At 47.5% G+C, this 22,012-nt stretch overlaps 1 protein-coding gene across 2 annotated transcripts in view; it reads right to left on the bottom strand.

Annotated features, from left to right (window-relative positions):
- LOC144151373 (ATP-binding cassette sub-family C member 2-like) overlaps nt 1-22,012 on the bottom strand; it is a 53,195-nt gene that overhangs the window by 2,038 nt on the left and 29,145 nt on the right. The window contains exons 14-26 of one of the 2 annotated variants that reach the window (XM_077682404.1): nt 21,038-21,240; nt 18,656-18,832; nt 16,913-17,080; nt 15,107-15,288; nt 13,259-13,334; nt 10,606-10,816; nt 7,905-8,215; nt 7,053-7,379; nt 6,404-6,505; nt 6,150-6,323; nt 4,686-4,844; nt 2,508-2,674; nt 2,149-2,343 (exon numbers count right to left, since the gene is read on the bottom strand). In XM_077682404.1, coding sequence (XP_077538530.1) covers nt 2,149-2,343; nt 2,508-2,674; nt 4,686-4,844; nt 6,150-6,323; nt 6,404-6,505; nt 7,053-7,379; nt 7,905-8,215; nt 10,606-10,816; nt 13,259-13,334; nt 15,107-15,288; nt 16,913-17,080; nt 18,656-18,832; nt 21,038-21,240 — 2,452 coding nt within the window. The remainder of the gene's footprint in view (nt 1-2,148; nt 2,344-2,507; nt 2,675-4,685; nt 4,845-6,149; nt 6,324-6,403; nt 6,506-7,052; nt 7,380-7,904; nt 8,216-10,605; nt 10,817-13,258; nt 13,335-15,106; nt 15,289-16,912; nt 17,081-18,655; nt 18,833-21,037; nt 21,241-22,012) is intronic. The other variant, XM_077682405.1, reaches the window with a different exon arrangement.

Genomic DNA, 22,012 nt, shown 5'->3' with positions numbered 1-22,012 from the left:
CTGCGTTAAATTTGTGCTTGTAGACAAATGCAGATTTCTGTATAGTAAAAAAAAAAAGCTTTTCTGGAAGGACCCATCGTTATGGCTGCATTGATTTATTTATGCGAGGTCGAACTGATTCCAACGTTATCCTGTAACAGATTTCTACAGGTACGGTACAGCTTTTGGACAGCCATGCAGTAGAAGAAGCCCGTATTTCGGCGCGTTTGATCTCAACTATAGAGTGCGTACCGCCATCTTAGAATTAATACGGAAGTACTTTTTCAGGTGTGCTGATACGGTTGCATCAGCACCGAGAACGTGCACCTGCGCTGTACCAATATCGAAGGTATTGTTCAGCTTAGTTATTTTAATTCATTTTGGGTTGACCCGTGCGCCAGTAGAACACAGTCGGCAACGCGATTAGAACACGTGATTTCGAGTTGCGATATTCGCTGGGATTGCACAGTGAAGACTGAATTTATCTCTCAAAAGAGAGTGACAAAGCCTTCTGCAAGTTGCCTTCTCTCGTAGTGCAAGGTAAGCCCTTCATCTGTTGCAGCGGGCTGTAACTTCGAAAAACTATTGCAGCATTTTCGCGTCTTTAAGATTTCGAGGTAAAATCCCCCTAGATCCGTCACACATCTCAGAGACGGGAAAGGAATCTACCGACATGCCTCCGGCGGGACGTTCATCATCCACTAGAGGCAGGTAAGACCACCGTGCCACCGACAACGGCAACTGATACCGATAGCAGGCGCCATTTACACGCAGGAGTGGTCCCGACCGCATCAACCTGCCCCGAACAAGAAGAGCCGAACCTTGTTTGCTTCACCGCGTAAGAAAAAAATTGGTGCAGCCTGCACCAGTGGTGCAGGCTGGAGAAACAACATGAGCTGGCTTTGGAGATCCGGTTGTTGCACCTCGTATGAACTTTAGAACGTGCGGCTGGAAGTTCTTCATGACTGGCAGGCCCGGATCGTTTTGTCGGCAGGTTTGACATCTCTCCCAATGTGGACCGCATTAGCACGCGCTAGAACCCGCGGCAACCGGCTTCGCGATCTCGGCGTCAGCAGCGCGAACTCGGCGACTGTGCTCCCCACTCCAGGCACGAACGCACGTGAATTGGCGAGGAGAACAGCATGCGAGAGATAACGTCACGAACGCTGGGCAGAGTGTTCTTGAAGGTCGAACTGGCCGATGCCTGCTGCTTCTCACGAAGCGCACGTTCACGTGCGTTCGGTGTTTTTTATATTTTTGTGGGCTCATCACGTGGCGCAAGCCCACGCTCAAGCCTGGACGACGCCAGGCGCTCCTCATGAGGCGCGGGCTCATGTGCACGCAGCTGTGCTGTGTTTTCTGGTAATGCTTCACGGAAGATCTAAAGCTTAAAAAGCTCTGCTGTTAAAACCCAATCACAGCCTTAATCGCTCAAAGTCGGCCTCCCCTAATTCCGCTCGAGAACTCCATGCGGTGCGCATTTTGACATCCGCTACTTACCCATCGCTGTTTTGATACCAACCAGGGGCACATGAACTTTTTAACGCGAAAGTGTTTTACGCCCGCGTACACCAAGATCTCACTGACTTCATATCGGTCACGGAAGTGAGGTTGAGCCCACGAACTATCTCGCCTCTCGCCGCAACGGGAGGTACGAGGCGCTCTGCCGACCGCACTGTGAACAGAGACGCAAGCAACTCTACGAACGCGCCTTTTGTCCTTCCCTATGACTCATTCAGATGGTGCTGCCGTCTAGGAGAGGCGAAGCGGAGTAGCGCATGATGACGCTAATGAGCGCCGACAGTTGGCGCCTTGATGCCAGCGCCTTCTTGTACGGGGAATGCGCGTGAATTGAGGCACCTTCTGCAGTCGCGTTATTACCATGAGCGTTACGTGTTTCGACCTGCTGTTCCTGTTCATGTCATTTTTGGTTTTGTTGTCCCGGAATGAAAAGGTTATTTTTTTGTTTCTTGCGTGTCGGCGTCACTTCGTCTGGCGGGGTCAGGCTCGCGAACCCTTGGCACATGAAGGAGGTTCCTTCAACATTCAACTGCTCCTGTGAAGGCACCTTTCACTTTCGTGTCTTATCAGTTCCCGTGAAAGAGGAATCAACCACAATTTTTGGGTATTTTGTGATACGAGCACCCCTGGGGTCGCACCGTATCTCACCTGTCGTAGTCCAGTACAGTGTGCACGCGATGCGCGATCGTCAGGAGGGTGCACTGCGCGAAGGCCTCCCGCAAGGTGATCTGGATCAGCCTGTCCGTGTCGCCATCCATCTGGGACGTGGCCTCGTCTAGAAGCAGGATCTTGGAACCCCGGAGGAGAGCTCGAGCAAGGCAGACCAGTTGCCGTTGGCCCACACTGCACAATCACATGTGCAACACATATATGTAATTCCCTTCATTGTCCTGACAGGGGATACCTGAATGTAAATAAGCAAATATATCAGTGTGTACTTAATAACAGTATGTATCGAAGTACGTCGCTTCTCATGACAGTCACCGGTGAAGATAATGCATGCTCACCTGAGATTGGCACCTCCGTCAGCAGTCTCGAGCTCGAGACCGGCTGCGTGTTCGGTAACGACGTCGGCCAAATGGGCTTGGCGCAATGCTCGCCACAGTTCTTCGTCCGAGTGCGAACACGTGGGGTCGAGGTTCAAGCGCAATGTGCCCCGCACCAAGCTAGGGTCCTGCGAGCGCGATGCATTGAGAAGAATACAGTCAGATTCACTAACAAATCTTTTTTCAGGTTGTTATAGCCGCTTCATGCCTAGCTGCCTTTTTATGCAGATTTATTTGCAGTGGCGTAAGAGGTTAGTAACTAAGTGAGGGGAGGCGTGGTTGCCTAAACTGACATTTTTAATTGTTGAACAGTAATCTGCACGCTTCAGGAGAGCAAAACAGGACTAAAAGGTGGAAGGGAAAAAAAACGTTCTCGCACGTGGACCTCAACTGGTCGAGGAGACAATGTAGGACTTGCGAGATGTTTCGAAGAAGTATATGCTAGTACAAGCCCCCATACCATAAAAGAGGTGTCTGGTTTTTACCCCCCCCCCTCCCCCCTCCCCAAAGAAATGCTTGTTATTTCCTTCTGTCCCGTGACCCCCTAGAAGCGTGTTCATGAACTGCGTTCTGGTACGAATATAATATTCCTGGGACATTTGACAATATTCCAAGAGCGGCAAAAATTTTTGCTCATCTACATTGCAGCCAACCTATGGAAGCAGAGCTTTAATATAAATCCGAGATTAACGTTGGCAAGCACATCAGCTGGAGCAACGATTGCCACAAAAATTTCAGGTCTCTTGCCCCTGCTATATTTGGAACTGGAGGATGAACCGTCGAGCGAAGAATTAACGGCCCAGTACAAATATTTCCATCTTTCCGTCTAATTTGTACCCGGAAACAGGCATCAAAACATATCAACCAACTCGGTATTTTGGTACAAAATAGATATTGAGCCCCGGTGAAACATCTAGGACTCCGCTTTTCACATAGCGAGGGCTTTATGTGAATACTTGCAAAAATATACAAAAAATTTTGGTGAATTTTGTAACCAAGGTATCAACAGCCAACAGAGCAGTACAGCGTTTCAGTATATGCCTGATTGGGAAGAAAAAATAATTTTAGTGGAAGTCCATTCTCTCGATCCAGTGTCTCTAAGGCCGCGTGAATTCCACTAGTTTTGCACGCAGTCTTCATTTACAGGACTTCAGTTTAGTGACGTCACGTTAAGCCACGTTCGGAAGTGATAGAACTTCCGGTGCGGACATTAGTGACGTCATAACTGTCGTAACTTTACTGCTGCTGCCACGTCTACCGAAGATATTTGCACCAACTACTTCCCCGAACTACTTCACTTTTTACCGAATGGATTTGCACTGCCACTCCGATGTCTTTAGGTGTCCCCTTGTCTACGTAACTCGATCAGCTCACAAAGTGGACATGGCGACTTTATCTATGCTAGTGATGGGGCTATACTCGGTTACAACTCAAGAACGGCACCACCTCATGTAGTGTATCACTCCGCCAAAGCGCCGGACCCGTGACGTCAGTGCGCGCGCGTTTTGAAAGGGGTTTGCTATGAATGCGTGATATCGTCTGCCTTGTCTCACGCAGTTTGTTTGTCGTCACTGGAGTCGTTTATAAGCATATTAAGCCCAAGAAATCACGGGAACGGCTCACGCCATGTTCAAAATATTCCCAGTAACGCCCTACTTGCGCCGCGCGGAGAAACATCCGGCTACGGTGATAAGGCACAGCGGCAACTTCCGGTGCCGTTCTTAAGTTGTCACCGAGTATAGTATGCTACCCCACACAGGTCACCTTTGAGCAATTACCATTGCAACATGTTTGACGTCCGCAACATCTTTTATTATATGGCTTTTTTTACGCCATGCGGGTAATCGATACACGGAGACGGACGTATGCTACTTACAGTATTATTCGCAGCGTCCAAGTTGATAGCTTTTTTTAAAGTTGTGTTAGTTTTTAACGAATGCGTTCGAAACTTGGTGAGGCCGAAACTTGGCAAGGCGTCCTTTGACGGAGGTGCTGGTGCGCATCGCACCACTCCCGCAGTTTCATTTTTTTTTCTGGTCGACCTTTCAACAGGCCGTCAGGAAATTAACATGTTCGAATATCCATTTCGGAATTGGTTATTCTGTAATGCGGATGGCTGCTTCGAAGAGCGAAGTGTACCTGAGGGATGACCGTGATGCTCCGTCGAAGTTTCTTCAGTGGCACGCTGGCGATGTCGAGACCGTCAATGAGAATGCGACCTTCGGAGGCCCTGAGCATGCGCAGCATAGCGAGAACGAACGAAGATTTTCCCGCCCCTGTGCGGCCAACGATGCCCACCTGTTAGAAATGAGCCGCATCAACAGATTCAGTGCGCTACCTCAGGTACTCCATAGCATTTTCTTTATCAATAATTGATAACAACACTGGCAGAAACCAGAATCACATAATTTATACAAACAATTCTACGCAGGAACACAATTAGGGCCTCAAATGAGTCTCGGGTTACATTCTTAGCAGTCACTGAGTGCCATGGCGCAATGCTGAGCAGAGATGGTGATGTTAGTGTGATAATTTTAGTGGTATTCCCTTATTTGGTCAAGCCGGAATTCCCGAATCATTTGTCGCATTTTTTACTCTTTTCTTAGGGCACGAAAAGAAAAGAGCACGTTGTGAAGAACGTCTCCTTTTCATAAAATGCTAACGATACGTCACAGGCGTTCTGGGCAAATGCCGTTTACAGGCTCAGTGGACAGTACAGTTGGAGCTGCACATTAATGAATCAGGTGAAGTGGTTGTGGGGACTTGGTGCGGAGAAACGCCCGTAGCATCAAGATACTAGGATGCTGGGATGAGTCGGGCAGATGCTTTGGGCGGTGATCTGGATTTCGCCTATGGGATCTCGTGGATAGCCGGTACACACATACAGGTTGTATATGAAGCAGCCCACGCATACAGAAAAATTTTTAGTGGAATCATGGAATAGTTACGTGATACTTTTCAGATTTGGTGCGGTTACAGGCCACTACGCGGTTTTATTATTTTTTTTGTCCAACTAAATCTTTCGGTGCTCACGACTAAGGCGCGAGCTTTTGGGAACTATCCAATGAACGCTCTGTCTACAGAAAAAACAGACCAGTTATATTAACTGACACCAAAACCAAAAGCCCTTCGCCCCTTTCCTGCACAGTGAAGCAGAGATACAAGCACTTCATTTGGCGAGGACAATAAAAAATGGCCTTATGTTAGAATGCAATGCTCATAACCTCTTTTTTTAGACAACCCGACAAAAACGATGATGTCCACCGATACTTGCTCAAAGTAAAAGTCGATCTTCAGGAAGCGTGTACCTACGTTTTTCTATAGGTTCGAAGCACAAGACAGAAGTGTTTCTTTAGACGTCGCGAACGAAAAGCACAATTACATGTGCACTGCAATCGTCTAAGCATACTTATCAAACGTGAGAATGCCCAATAATCAAGATTTATGCTACTTTACGCACATTACATCTCGATTGTAACACCAATATGCACATTACATCTCGATTGTAACACCAACCACCAAGCGCACTTTGTCTACACTCTAAAACGTCTTGCGCACTTATTTTCGCCCTTTATCAACCAATCCTTAAGGTTAGCCTCTCACCTTATTCATTGGCTCCACAGTAAATGTCACATTGATGAGCACATCAGGAGTAACACCCGGCCGGTATGAAGCTCTGTACTTTTCGAACTCGATTCTGCCTTCCGAAGGCCAGCTCTTTGCACAGTCGTCGTCCAGTGCTCTCTTTTCATCGCCGGAACCTGTTTCAACGTCAGTCTGCGAAACAAGGTTTAATTAGCGCGAACAAACCACTTTGATTGCGACGGCCGAAGCTGTAGCCCCGGCAACCAACTTACTTCTGGAGGGAGTTCCGCATACTCTAGGCAACGCTCAAAAGACACCAGCATTTGAAGAGTGTTGAACATCATCACGCAAAGGGTCATCAAAGCCAACGGAACCTGCATTGAAAGTTAGCAAGAGCGTTTTCTTTTATCGGCGCCGGCACCCCACAACATCCAAATCTGTAATGCGCAGATGAATTGGCACCGTGAGCCTTTCGCATTCATGCATGTTCTTCAGGTCTAGTAGCAAGGTCACTAGCTCCCCACTCTTGGGCAGAGAACAGAACAGCTGTTTCTTCGGCTAGTGCTTTTGACAGTACGCGTGGAATAATACCGCTGGCTATCCTGAGGTGGGAATGGGACTTTCTGAGGTTCCCCTGATGGCGATAAAAGTATATCCGAAAGGTGCGTAAGATTGTCGTCAATTTTTCCAATACATGGTGGTAGTCGCTGGCAGCAGCGCAACATGTAGAAGACAGATCGAAGCCATTCGAAAGCGTAAGGCAAAAGCGGAGGAAGTAAAGCGTCTCGGGAGTTCAAATGGACACCAGAGTTTCCACATTCAGAACCGTTAAGAAGTTCTTAAATGTCATCAAACTTTTTCTCCCGTTTTCGCGATTTTAGACCCACAGCCCGCGTACACTGGGTATCACTGCACTCTCACCGATGTGGCGGAGCTGAGGGCGACTCCTAGGCTACTGGCGCTGGGAAGGGAAGAGCCGGTCGTGTTGACGAGAAGAGTAGACATGACGACAACGAAAGCGCCAGTGGCCGAGATGGCATGTGTGAACAGGTAGCACGTGCAGAAGGCCCCGTAGCCACGCAGACAGGTGTCGGAGAGACGGAAGAAGTGGCTCCGGAAACGTTGGACGACGCCATACGCACGGACACTGCTCAGGGCATCAAGGGTTTCGGTCATGTGTTGAAAGAGCCTTGATGACGCCGTGCGGTCGTAGAAGCGGGAGATGTGGGACGCACGGGAAGAAAGGTTCTGCATGGGCAGGGATGAAAACACATATCATGTTAATACAAATTAAGTTTTGCAGGTAGGCAGATGTTCATGAATGCAAAAATGTCTCATTAGAAATTTCGGCTAGATCGAGCGGGTCATAATTACCCTGCACCTTTTTTTTCAGTCCGCTTCGACTCGCCCAGGTGCATTCATCATTTCATCTTTCTTTTGCGGTCAGCTCCGTAAAACATCACAGAGCACAAATGAATCACAAATTTTCCCTTCATGAGCTCTGAGATCTTTACCAACACCTAAGCCTGGGAATCAATCGAAACACTCGCTAACTAGTAGTGAACAAATGGTGGTCAAGCTTATATGACGCAAGGTTTAGAAAATTCACCCAGGCCATTTCTTCTTTCTGTAACCCTGCCCGATCGGGAAAGAAACCAACTTCCCAGCCTTGTATTTTACGCACACCAAAAACCTCTCCACTCCCCAAGCTAAAAACCCGTATTAGATTTCGCCATTTGCAGAAGATTTCTAAGAGCAGAGAGGTGCACCTACAATGCCCCAGGCAAAGATGATGGCGACCACGACGGTGATGAGAACGACTGTGGGTACTTGCGTTCCAACCACGGCCACCCTGGCGGCCGTGAGGAGCACGCCTTGAACGCTCTGCTTTCCGCTAACAAAACACTCCGCGTCCACGAAGTCGATGTCGGACGTGAAGCGGTTTAGCACGCGGCCGCGCGGGGACGAGTCGAAAAATGACACCGGGCTTCGGAGGACGCCGCCAAGCATGCTCTCCTGGAGGGAGCGCGACAGGCGACGTGCAGTGGCCGCCAGGAGTACACCGCCTGCTACTCGGCACAGCACTGTAAAGAAAACAGACATTATCCCGGTGCTGTAGGTAAACGTTATTGCTAACGAGTTTCTAGGGATGATCCAAACGACGAGAAAAAGTAGGGGCTGGATTTACTATGGGTTTGGGTGCATTCGAACAAACCTGTAAAGGGAAGCACGGTGATTTATTTTGGGGAAAATTAGTTGTGTTCGAGTACAACTAATTCCTACAAGAATGGATATTATCTATGCGCACCTCCATCGCAAACGTATGTGAACGGAACTTGGAAACCTACTAGGCAACATCAGAGAAAGCTTAAGTCAAACCACGGAGACATGCGAAGAGAATGACAGGTTCACCGTGCGGAGATTACAAGAATACTTAAGGTTATTCGGGAACAAACTCGTGTAGGCGATATCCGAGCTGAACCTAACAGTTGGTATGGTAGGTGTGATGTGGTGGAGAAACAGCAACAGGTGGGACTTTAAAGTAACAGAACAGCTGTCAAAGGACAGGACTTGAAAGTGGGTATAAGTATCGATTGCGGAGTTGGAAGAAGATAAAAATATTTCCTATTTAGAGCAGCAACAAGTAAGCAATTAATTTATCCAAGTAATCATGCCGCACTTATTTACATGTAATAGCCATTTGAAGTGTCATAATACACCACGCTCAAAATTTCCTCGTGAGAGCTGCAGGGACCCCTGCGTGGTGACCTCTGGACATGTCGCTGCGAATTTGGATATGACCGCTATTTCTTCACCGGTCAGGTTAATATTGTCACGTAACACCTATGTGGACAATGCCCCATAGCGCCATAACCCGTCACCGAAGACGACGAAGAGGATGCGGCTGGCCCGAGCGATCATGGCCGCTTGTATATAGATCGCACAGCTCTGCGGCAACATCTTGCAAATACATCACTTCATCGTCGCCCATGGTTCGCCTCATCACTGTCTTTCCGCCACGTAACAATATGATTGGCCCAGAGAGGCTCATTAAGGGAGGCCACAGGCCCCGTCAGATTAGCAAATTACTCGTCCAGCTAGTCGGGCGTATGGATGTGACTCTCTTCAGAATTGTCGTGCTCTACATGATGTTGTGGCACGACATCCGCGGGGGTATGAGAGTCCGTAGACTGCTCCGCAAGCACTCACGGCCGTGAAAGACAATAGTGACCTACAAAAGGAGCATTAGATCGCTATAGCGCCGCATGTTGATGCCGTAGGCCCCACTTGACTTTTATCCGCTGCTCCGAGTTCTGCGGTCGGAGAAGGTGCGAACATCGTTCCTCACAAACCTCTGTAGCGGGGAATACCCCAATGATGATTTTATCGAGATGGTTGAGAAATACACACGAAAATTGGCCACGTAAGCATGGAAATCTTCATAAATTTTAATTCATTTGTACCCCACAACACACGACGGGTTAGGACTCTTTTGTGCAGTGGATATCCACAGCTGATGCTGCTAAGATGACAATTAATGGGACATTGGCTTAAATTGTAGCCCCATGTGCAAGATATTGCCTCGCTCTAATTAAAATACTTTTCGAAAGATTTATCTGTTTGAAAAACACTCGTATCAAGCTCAGCTGAACGCGATTTTTGATTGGCACTGGTCGGGGCGTACAGGATATAATAAAGTTTTTCTTTTCGGAGCAATGAAAGCAATGCAGATCAGAAACAAAAATTTTAAACGATGCACTCCACACAAACAAAATAAATTCAGCTCCCCATTTTAGAAATATTCCCGCTGTCGTTACAGAAGCCGGTATAAAATTTTTGGCCATTACCTTATATATATTTTTATTCTTTCCGCATAAATAGTAGAACATAGCCAGTAATGATAATCACAGTGGTAGATTATGGCGTGAACGGAGTCGCTTCGGCTCCACCAATTTCTTGCTTAGTGACAACCCCCAGCAAATCTCGAGCAAGAATGGCCTGTCGCTTAGCCCGGCGAGATTTTAACAGCGGAGCTGTTTAGGGGCTCGCAGTGTCCGGCGGTGCCCGTCACGCCAGGCGAAGGTACGTCGCTGGGCCGACAGATGGCGCCACCGCTTTGACGACCGTCCGGTCGGGCGCCAGGTGTTGGGGAGGAGGAGGGACAAGAAAGGAGAATGTAAGCATGTAAGAGATAGCGCGGTCATCAGACCTGTGCCCTGTATTGGGAGGCAAGACTTTGCCTTGTAAATATTACACGTTCAATAAACGCTTTCTCCGACCATAGACGCCGAATGGCTGGAAGGTCCCAGTGCACTCGCCCGTGAACGCTCGCCCGTACGCGCTGCGGAAACCAGGGACGCACTAGGGCTAGAACGTCAGCGTTCGCTCGCCCGTAAACGCGAGCATCAACTCTATTGTATTATCTGATTTTAGAAGCATGGAACTGGCTTCAATTTTCTCCAGGAGTGCTCACCGTCGACGAGGCAGAGGCCGACAAGTCCCCCAATCCAGAAGCTTCTTTGCTCGGCTGTCAGAACGGCGTCCTCGGTCGAGGCATCCGTCCACCCTTTTATCCAGAGCTGCTCCCACGCCGACGCAGCAGCCGAAACCATCAGCACGGCCACTGCAGCCAGGGCCGGCCACTCAGAAAACCGGACGAGGGCGCAGAGCAGTTGCCACCCCGACTACGAGAAGGACAGCGCAACCGCGAAACCACAAAGAAATTAGCTTTGCTCGAATAGTCCTTCTACGCCCCCCCCCCCCGACCCTCCCAATAATAAAGTACCTGCAACTGTTGCCCCCAGCCCGGCACTCTGTACAAACAAACCCCATTCCTCACACGCAGTCCCCGACCCACGTACGAGCACTGGGTGAACCGGCTGTCAAGCTCCAACCCCTCGACCCAGCGCATGTTGATATAGAGGACACGAGCAGCTAGCAAGGACCAGCGCATCCTGGACCAGAGGACGCCCCCCACAGGGCCGGTGCTCTCACCTCCATGCACCAATGAGCTCGAAATTAGATATGTTTATTCTCTCTCTCTCTTCCTCTCTCTCCAGTTCTCTCCCAGAAGGCACGTACGTTGCGCAAGAATGGAGACTGAAAGCGTATGTACAAAAGACCTAAAAGATACAAATAACAGGCAGAGAGTGCAGAGTTCGACATAGAACCTGCGATGACTCATCATTTACAACTGAGAGAACGCGAAGTTCTGGACACAGCCCGCTGCTACAAAGCCTAAAGCTTCACGGCTTACGGCCACCATACGCGCCGCATATATTACCTGCCTGTGATCATGTGTATACAGTTGAAACAAATTATGAAACAGGTTGATTCAGATTCATTTTATATGTTTAAGCAAGCCTCATTTGGATCACTTGCATCCTAGTCGCGCCCAAATGGATGTTTGCACGCTTTAACATGTGCGCAACCGGTGCTACTCAAATCTCGGCTTATGCGTTGTACATTGCGCCTCTACATACCTCTTAGGATAAAAGCTGTTCTGAAGGATGTAATATTGTGTTACGCTTCATATTTGGCGCAGAGGCCTCCTGTGGTTGACATTCCAAGTTCTTCCGCATTGATTGATTGATTGATTGATTGATTGATTGATTGATTGATTGATTGATTGATTGACTGATTGATTGATTGATTGATTGATTGATTGATTGATTGATTGATTGATTGAACTTCTTTACTGATCAAGATGGCATAGATGATTACGCATTTTATAAAGCATTGTACCATACGCCTCTACGTCTATGGGCTGTTCTATGAACACGCAATACTGTGCTAGGCCTCAATGCATTCGCACAGGCTTCAGGGCACAGAGATATTTGTGGTTGACCAGCCCAGTACTTGTGCGCTAAAAATTTTAGTTTTATTGTAACGACAGTGTGCTAGCCCGGATGGGTTTGTGTAAGTTCGTGGTGCTATTTCAATGACATACCAGCCCTAACATGTCCAAATGCTGCAATAAACAGCAACGTGGATAACGTGCGACGGACGTTTATGCCTTAGTCTGAAGCTGTATTTTTCTATGAGCTGATTTTGTGTTCGTTCGAGGAGTTTAGGATGCTTGTTTGAGCGGAAATCGTACATGAGCATATTTATGGATTAAGCTCACCAGTGAATATTTGTATAAACGCGTGTGTGTGCGTGTGCGTGCGTGTGAGTGTGCGTGTGCGTGTGCGTGCGTGCGCATTATGCATATATGTGTAAGCCCGCCTCGAAGCTAGGCAGCGGGAAACATCACAAACCATTTACTAAATCCTTCGCAATTGGCGTGGCGTATTCCCCATAACGCAAAGGCCTGCCAACGTTGTTTTTTTCCTCCCCCGTATGTTGCGCTGACAAGCATACATATGTATCCGTTGTCGCCGCTTGCGCGCCTAACAGGCATTACGCACAACCTGTACTTCTGGTTCGTTTCCGGTGGAACGAGCCCCGCAGATTGTGGGCGGAGTCGTAGCCGCTTACAAATATACCTCGGTGATGGTCGTACATGTAGTTGCTTCTCTTCATTCAAGCAATAGGAAATTACACGTCATTTATTTCTCATCCCTTAAACTATTTCATTTGCCCTCCTGAACAATAAACTGTAGCTCCGAGCAACTCGGCCAAAAGCAGCCCTGTACGCACCACGCCAGGCTTTCGAAAGCACATATATTAGACTGCTGCACTTTCGCGCTGGAAGCGGCTGACATGTGTTCAGATTCTGTGGCACTTTTAGCGTAGTGTCGCCAAAGGATGCGGCAGCACGATGATCGCAATCTCAACGAACCCTACAAGTCAGCCCATAAAGAAACTGCCTTTTGGAACTGTAGCTGAACGGTATTTGACCCAAAGTAAAGATGAACGCCGGGATCATGCAAAACATTCGATCTCTTGTACATATTGTTATGGGGGAAGAATGTATTTACGATGTTTCTACATTAGGATTCCAGGTACCACCTAAAACGAGCAGGACCGAGCACATGTGCCTGAGGATGAAGGTGATGATAATCGCGATAGATGGCGCCACATCGTGCACCTCTGGCCAAGTGTCCTTGTCGCGCGTAGCATAGCTACGCCTGGTAAGGATATTTGAATATTTCGGAAAAGAAATACGAACTTGGCCAGCTTACCTTTGTCGACTCTGCAAGTTCTTCTTCAGTAATTTGACCCGCGGCGTCACTGTCATTCACCATATCTCCACCCGTGCTTGAAGCAGTCGATTGAAAAGAAAATAGTCGTGTCAAAAGAAAAGATTACAGGCAGGCACAATATTAAACCTTTTTTTTTTCAAGTAGAAATAATGTTGCTCCACTCTCAGGGTGTGTCCATGTGTGTGTATGTGTGTGTGTGTGTGTGTGTGTGTGTGTGTGTGTGTGTGTGTGTGTGTGTGTGTGTGTGTGTGTGTGTGTGTGTGTGCGTGTGTGTGTGTGTGTGTGTGTGTGTGTGTGTGTGTGTGTGTGTGTGTGTGTGTGTGTGTGTGTGTGTGTGTGTGTGAGTCTCGGTGTCTGTTCTTAGAACGCAAGTTAGAAACGCTCCAATTCAGCAGTGCATTAACTTATGCAACGCTCTTCCTCCGTGTTCCTCGGCTGTACCGCTAAGTGCTTCTCGCAATTGGCGAAACATTTACAAATATGGCACTGGTTTTTTTTAGTGCAGTAGCTACAGACAGATTTTCGCTGATATCAGGATGACATGTGGTGTGAAATTGTGACCTCAGGGAAAGACCTTTTGTGATTGTTAACGATGCGTTTCATCCCGAAAATAAGCATTTAGTAAACCCGCTAAAATATTTTAAATGCAGAGCATTTCAGTAACTCATGATGTCACCCGCGTTGACGTCCGCAGTCGTAGTCCGCACCGTCGTTGTCCGCACCCATCCCCTACACTATATAAAAAAAATACTATGCGGCGCCTGGTTTTGACCCCTCGACCCTGCGGGCGGAACGCAATGTACATGGTGCTCTACCCACTGCGCCACAAAGCCGACACAGAATGGGAGGCTACGAACGCGCCTTATATCCTTGACTCATTCACACTATATATAAAAAAAAATACTATCCGGTGCCTGGTTTCGATCCCTCGACCCTGCGGGCGGAACGCAATGTACATGGTGCTCTACCCACTGCGCCACAAAGCCGACACAGAATGGGAGGTTACGAACGCGCCTTATATCCTTGACTCATTCAAACAACGTCAAGAAGCTGCTGATACAACGCATTCACTACCACCAACTCCCCAAACACTAAACGTTAACGCAATACACCCACCCCCTATGCGACGCATTTACTCGAGTCCCCCTCGCGGGGAGATGGGCCCAATTTTTTTACAGAGGCAGGAGACGTCGAACGAGGTGATCTCAGCGACCTCGGGTCTGTTTCCTGGCCACCACAATTTATTCTGCATTTTCCTACTGCGTTCCATGTTCCTACAACGTTCTTACTGCTGTTGAGCATTTCGTGAAAATGTTATTTGGAAACATGAAGCAATAAGGCGTTCGCTTGTTTGACCAAAGTACTCCTGTAAAATTTGCCTCTTGTCAAAGTAAACAGTATTTACAATTACTAAGCGAATAATATTTTCAATGAACATAATTCTCTATTTGTAAAGTTGGTTTTATTGTTGTTTTTGTTGTCGCTTTTCTACCCATTTTATGATTTTGTTCACCTTATGAACAACAAAATTAGCTTTTCCGATTCGGAGGCTTTCAGGCTTTCGTCCGTATTTTGTGTGCTACTGCGAGCCACACTAAAGTGGGAGCGATAGATGACCAAAGGGGCTATATACACTGAAAGTGCTTAGTTTGCTGCAGGTAAGTAAAATGGTGTTTAGCTTAAAACATAAAATTGCAAAATGTAAAATTCATTTGCTGGCATTAAACCCAAAACTTTCTTTTGTCACTACACATTGGCGAATGTTGAGACCTAACTAAACTGAAAGATAACAGAAATACTAAGCCACGAGCAGTTGCGTAATCTTACCAGTCCTCAGCTTTTGGCTCGAGCAAATTCTCTTTCAGAGCAAGGCGAAAATTTTGTGGAGACGCGGGGTCCTTAAGTAGTTCTTGAAGAGACCCATACACCTTAGCGCCTTTGGCGTGCACCAATACGATTTTGTCCATGTGTCGCAGGTATATTCCCTGACTGCACACCATAATTCGTGTCTGGAACAAGAAAGCCACCAATAAGATCAATTCTTTTCAAAGTTTTCATGCGTGTCTTCAACCTAATCAAGGCTCTTTTTTACCTCACATAGCATTTAACCTTTATTTCTAACAACGTTGGTATGTTGGCAACAACCGGCAGGTAATGAAGCGTAGCGGTTTCGCTAATTAACTTCTCCCGAGTTATCAATTAATTTATTATTACGCGCCTCTTTTTATCTCAGTGGAAATGGGAAGCTTTTGAAGTTACGGTATTTAGATACTCGGTTAATGTCGAGGTTAGTGGATGTTATTGGTTCGTACCTTAACTATTTGTGTCATCATGTTCAAAAACTTTCGGCATCTAGAGAAATTTTAAAGGCCTCCGCCATTTTTGCTTCTGCCTTAAACATGGATGCCGAGTTTGACCATATCTGTGCTAGCTGGAGTTGGACGGTATAAACATGGCAGATACACTGAAAATGTTATCCGGTCAATGGTTAAAATGGGGTTGGAACATTGCCACAAATATTGGCAGAAATACGCGCACACGGCAGCTTGGTTTGCCTCATCAGGCGTCCTTTACATGCTGGAAGTTTTACCTTGCCAGCAAAAATTATGCTGTTTTAGGGCTAGCAGCGATAATATTCTCCTTCAGAATAAGCTTGCCGTTATTCATGCTGCACCTGTTTCGCGCCGCTCAAGCCATAAAAAACATACCATGAACCCGTACTTCAGCAAAACAAAAAAAAAAATGTGGTTGTTATGCGCTCCGGTATACACATGAAGAAGTGTGTAGCGAAAAAAAAATACTGGTGAGGAAATAGGCGACATATTGTAAAACCCAGCGTTGGTTTTGTTCGTTCCTTCATTGATCGATGTATTTTTTTCGCTTCTGGTAGCCACCTGAGGAGATGAAGGAATTTTTTGTTGGAACAGAGACGAATGTGCAGGTGTATGTTTAGTCGCATTTGCATTCGTTCTCGCTCGACTTCTCACGATAGGGCTCGTCTTGTGCCTTATGTTGCCGTTGTTCTAGCGGGGGTTCCTTGTAACGTCATTGTCTTGCAACGCTCTTTGACCCACTCACTCTTTCACCAAAAGACACCATACGCATTGATCAGGATAATAACTATAGAAACAGTAGTAACCATAATAATCATAATCTGATCATAATCATCCTCCAAGCCATGAAAGTGACGAGTGAGGGTTTATCAACATGAGTACATCTGGACGAACATACAAGAAATAGGCAGTTATGAAACACAACCTATATGCACTTTGGGCTTTTCCCTTGCATCTTTCGTCACAGCCTTACAAACCACTCCCACTTCATCTACTCAATAAAGCGTTTCTTCCTACTACTACTACTACTACTACTACTGCTATGCTGAAACAGTATAGTCGCAACGTTTCTAGGCGCGTGTCCTTCTAGTAATGGCAAAGAAAAATATTCGAAGCTTGTTTGATGACCAAGCTCTGATGCTTAAACCACCAACAATGTACTTTTAGTGGACTGTGCCATCAAATCTTTCCGTTTCTTTAAACTTTTATGAGGTGTATGCCAGCAAGCAAGGTGAGGGCGTATGTCTGGGCCGATGGAGTAGAGTCAGAAATGCTGGGAAGAAGGCACCGGCATGCCCACCTTTTTTCTGAGCAGGCCGGAGTGGCCAAGCACATCGTTGAACACGTTGTTGGCCACTGCCGGATCGAGTGCGTTCAGCGGGTCGTCCAACAGGTAGATGTCGCTCTGGCTGTACACAGCTCGCGCCAGTGAAATGCGCTGCTTCTGGCCGCCGCTTAGGTTTGTGCCCTGTACGAAACCCAACGCACCTTTTCATAAAGAACATTGGAGTTGGCCTAGAAAAGGTATTTGTGCCACTCGAGGGCGGAATATTTAACGGTCTGGTTTTTGGACAAGACCGAACGCAATTAAGCGCACCCATGAATACTTTGTCTTCATGTGTGTGGAGCGGTTTGAATGTTGTGAGTGCCTGTCTAAAACGTGATTTCTAAAACAGGCTACCAGCGTCCACATTTAGGCCAGGAACAGCCATACAAAAGCCAGGAGTGAAAGCCGTGGGATTGAAAGTACCGCGGAGACACGGAGCATTATCCTATCTGGTTTTTGTAAGTCCTAAACTGCGATGACAGGCTCAGTTTAATTGTTACGCAGAAGGACGTTCACTTCACCGTGAGAAAATAAGTATTCGCCAACTCTCCAGTTCACCGAAACACAACGTCAGAAGAAACGTCGTCGATGAGGCACCAAAAACCAAGTTTTGTGTTTTAACCCTATGCAAACGTTCAATCGGTGCAACAAAACTGGACCAGCGCTGCCACTGCAATTGCGTAAATCAGTTTTGTTGGTGTCCCCCAAATCCAACACACTAGTGGGTGGATATGTGAATGAGCGTGACCAAACCTTCTATAGCGCCGCCGCAAGGTATTGCGACAGGAAGTCGTGGAGAGAGAGACCTAGCGTTGCATTGCACGTCGTGCTTTTTACCAACAATTACTAAAAACGTGTTCGGAGCACTGTGGACACATGGATTCGCTTTAAGCAAAGCTATGTCGTAACCTGGAGTATGGTAACTACTCGGCCGTTCCTCCCTGTTTTGGGGTTCAGGGACTCATTTGCTTGCTTTCAATTGTTATTTGTATAGTTACTGAGTTGTACAGATGGAAGTATAGCGACTAGCCAGATGATTTCTCGCACTGTATCTCGTATGGAAATGTAAGCGATTAGGTTGACCGGGAAAATGCACCGCTCACAACCACATGTGTGCGATTGTAGTGGGGACTATGGTTCAGTTTAGCCCACTGCTTGAACGCTGGCATAAAGTTAATACGCAAAGTACTCTGTTCTTGCTTCAGCAACGACGTTTCTGCTTATGGTGTGTACCGGCACAATGGAAACTTTGGCAAGATTTGTCATCTTACGGTGAACAGAGAACTTCAGGGTCGGAATAAAACGGAGCCTGAAAGAGGTAGCCTGTGATCACATGCTTACTTCTATTCTGGCATTGCGTTACTGACAGAATTGTTTTGAATAGAATTAGAATTCGCATACTCACAGACTGTTCTTTTTTTCATTCGGAAGATGAAAAAGGTTGCACGGTCGAAGTTCTATCGCACGGTAATAATTAAAATAGGTGAGCGCAAGTGTGCCACATGTTCTTTCTTAATTTTGCTGCACACTGCCCAACCTCACTTTCTACAAAAGCAGCTGCATCTCGTGGGCCTCCCCTTACTACGCGACTAAATACAATCCGAAATGTTCACACATCGCAGCTCACAGTCGAACTGAACTTTCTACGACAGCCAATGCACTTTACAGAAGGATTCAGCAAGAAGTGTTCCTAGCCGCTACACACCGGTTTCGTACCTTCTCTCCGATCTCCGCCATGTCCCCCGCCGGCATCTTGCTAAGATCGTTGAGCAGCTGGCAGCTGCGGAGCACGCGCTCGTAGTTTGCCGGGTGCATGGCCCGACCGTAGGTGATGTTGTCACGTATCGTCATGTTGTGAACGTTGGGAAGCTGCGGCACGTATGCGATACGACCCTGCAAAAAGAGAACGCTTTGTTTTGGCTGAAAGCAAGACACCGGCTGCAGTGAGAGCGCATGTAATTGGTGGGAACTACTGCTGAGGCGTTATGTCACGCTTGATTGTGCGTACAAACTGTAGGAAAGAACTGAGAGAGGGAGAAATAAACGTTTAATAAAAACGAGCAAAGTGAGTGAGTAGAATGGGTAACTTTGAAGCGAGTGGTGGAGGAGGGCTTGATGCTGTGTCGTGTCACTCCGGTGCGGAGCGCAAGTTGTAGTGCCAATTAGTTTGAGGCCGTAGTGGTGCCGCCCCTAAGGCTCACCTTGGTAGGCGAGCCGCTAGCTTCTATGGTTTCCTCACTGAAGGGAATGTGTTCATAGTTACCACAAAACGCAGCAAAAGAGCAATAACACGATCTCCCCTCTGGTAAAATAATATGGGGTTGGCCCATTTATCACCAGCTGATATGAATATTTGATTGCAAAAGTCTATGGAGCCTCTATCATGCGAGAGCATGCTCTGCAGTATTTTAATTGAACCAACCTGATAATTTTCATGAACACGCCTTGAGTATTCTTATAGCGTTTATTTTGCCACATGGCATAGATTAGGGAGTATGAGTTGATGATTAGGAAAGTTGATTAAACGAACATGAAGACGTTCACTTCGCGGATGATGTCGGAGAAGGAATGACGATGAGGCCCATGTATCCACGTGGTGCATGTGGTCGCGTCGTCGACGTGGAGGCCCATGGCCTCAAGATGTCGCATCCTTGTCGGACGCAAGGCGGGGCAGGACCACAGCAAGTGGTGGATGTCAGCTATTGCATCGCTTCCGTGGCAAACTGGGAATCGGAGTTGGCAAAAAAATCTCGGAAGTGAGGCCACTGGCGGGTCACGGCGGGAGTTCAGGCCCACCCGAATCCTCCTAAGCGCGACCTCCTCCGCACGAGTAAGACCCGGGAGGGGGGTGACAGCACACTGTAAAATGAGAGCCCGTGTGCGGCACCGCACGTGTTCCTTCCTCGTCAGCAGGAGAGGGACAGCATCCAACTATAACGGGGAAGCCGGAGATGGAACAAATGCTGCTAGCCGGGCTGCTACATCTGCTTTGCAGTAGGTCACGCGGAACCCACTCAACTTGAATCTCGTGAGAAATTCGTGCCGCAAGTTGGTGAAAAATTTGGGCCAACATAGGGCTACATCTAACTAACCACAGTAAGCGGACTGCTCGAAGCGCATCCGTTCGAATCACGATGCGTGTCCCGGGCTGCAAAGTGATTCCGGTTATAGTCAGCAGAGTCTCTCTAGTGGCTACAAGTTCCGCACAGAACGATGCTGGAGGTTTCGTGACCTTAAATCTGTACGTCTTGCTTCGAGCTTGATGGCTAGTCCCATGAATGGCAATGGCAATCACAATGTCTTGAATACTGGCGTCTGTATATAATATGGTGGAGCCGGGTGGAAGGTGGCTATCCAATTCGATGATGCGTTGTTGAAGGGCAGTCGCCGAATAGTTCGAATCTGGACGACGAAGGTCAGTTGGCTTGTTGCCACTCAATCGTCTTCCATGCAAATGCTGCCCTTTACCATCCTTGCTTCCATCTTCATTGACAAAATCCTCTCGTTCCATTCTCTACTGATTTACAAACAATAAAGCTACACTGCTGGCATCGCTTTAACGCGTCGAGAGGCCGTTTCGGCTGCTCAGCCTGTCCATGCCGTGTCTCTACTGCTTTGGCAAGGTCACGTGTCATGTCGCTGTTGTTGTTGTTGAAAAACCTTATTCTGAGCCTGGTGATGTGGGAATGGTTTCTTATTCCAGGAGACCATTTGGACGACCGTGCTGTCTCAGCCCTGGACACCAGGAGTTGCTGGGCATCCAAGCCGGCGGTGGTCATGAGGTTCTCCCACAGCTCGCGTAAGGACAGAGCCAGCGAGATGCTACAGGGATGGTGCTGCGCTGTCATTTACTGTGCAGAGCACGCGCCTATTATCGTCTTCCGCTCGGTATCTATCACTGCGCAGGTATCCAGTGGAAACCTGACACGTGCTGTATCGCTTATCGCTGCGCTTGGATAACGTCTATATCCACAAAACGTTGGTTTCAATTCATGACGCAACATGAAGTTACATCTGTCTAAAATGGTTAAAACAAACGAGAAAATTATGTGTCACACAAAGAAACTGCGTAACCTCACTTAAATTTGGTACACTTACTACTGACATTGATGTTCCTTGGACGCGTTTCATGTCACCCAGGATGGCGGACAGCAGAGAAGACTTGCCACAGCCAACAAATCCAACGATGCCAATGAGAGAACCAGGGTCAACTTGAAGCGTAACGTTCTGGAGCTGCGGCTCTTTGATTCCATTGGTCTGACGTGCCCACGTAAAGGAACACTTTTCCATCTTCACTTCACCTGCAGAATGTTTTCAAGAATAAACGCAGCTTAATTGGTATGTGTTTTTTTAATGCGGACGTTTGCAAAACACTGTTGCCCTCAGTTATCAGTCTGTCACAAACTCGAATGCACAGCGCCTTGATTTACTGCGCTTTTCCACTTCGGGCACGGGGTACAGTCTAGGACATCCTGGCCGGCGCTGACTCAACGCACAGTCACGAACATTCGGAAGCCCGCACAACTGAGCTAAAAGAAACAAATCACCCGCCCCCTCAGTCTCCCTCTTTGCACAAACCGCCGCTGCAAAGTACGTTACAAAAGAAGTACCGCTGCTTCAGGGTATCCAGAGAGTTGGAGAACGATCCCGGAGCCGCGTCGCTTCCCCGCCGTGAAACGCAGAGGTTTCTAGATAATGGATAAAACGAAGACAGACCAACTGCGTCGGACGCTTTGAATAGTTGCCTCTCTCTGCTTGGTTACGGTCGGGTAGAAATTGTGTTTAAGTGTGTAGTGCCGAGTCCACTTTGTCGAGACAGCTCAACATATATATGTGTGCGTGCCTACGTGAGGGGGGGGGGGGGGACTAAAATCTACAACTTTACCTTCGAAGTGAACGACTGCTTTTCCTATATAAGTGACAAATTGATTCGTTGCGTCGTATAACCAAAACAAAATACTGTTCCTCAAAGGATCGACCGAGAGAGAGGGACCATACTATAATCTTTAATAAAAATATTGAAAGGTAAGCTACCTATGTCACTGGAAAGACTAGTATACAACCAATAGGTGG

This window comes from Haemaphysalis longicornis, unplaced genomic scaffold (genome assembly GCF_048455015.1).
Source record: "Haemaphysalis longicornis isolate Haplotype H1 unplaced genomic scaffold, Haemaphysalis longicornis Haplotype H1 scaffold_9, whole genome shotgun sequence".
Classification (NCBI taxonomy): Eukaryota; Metazoa; Arthropoda; class Arachnida; order Ixodida; family Ixodidae; genus Haemaphysalis; species Haemaphysalis longicornis.
Note: the sequence above shows the minus strand (reverse complement) of the source record. Positions and strands in the feature narration are given on the sequence as shown.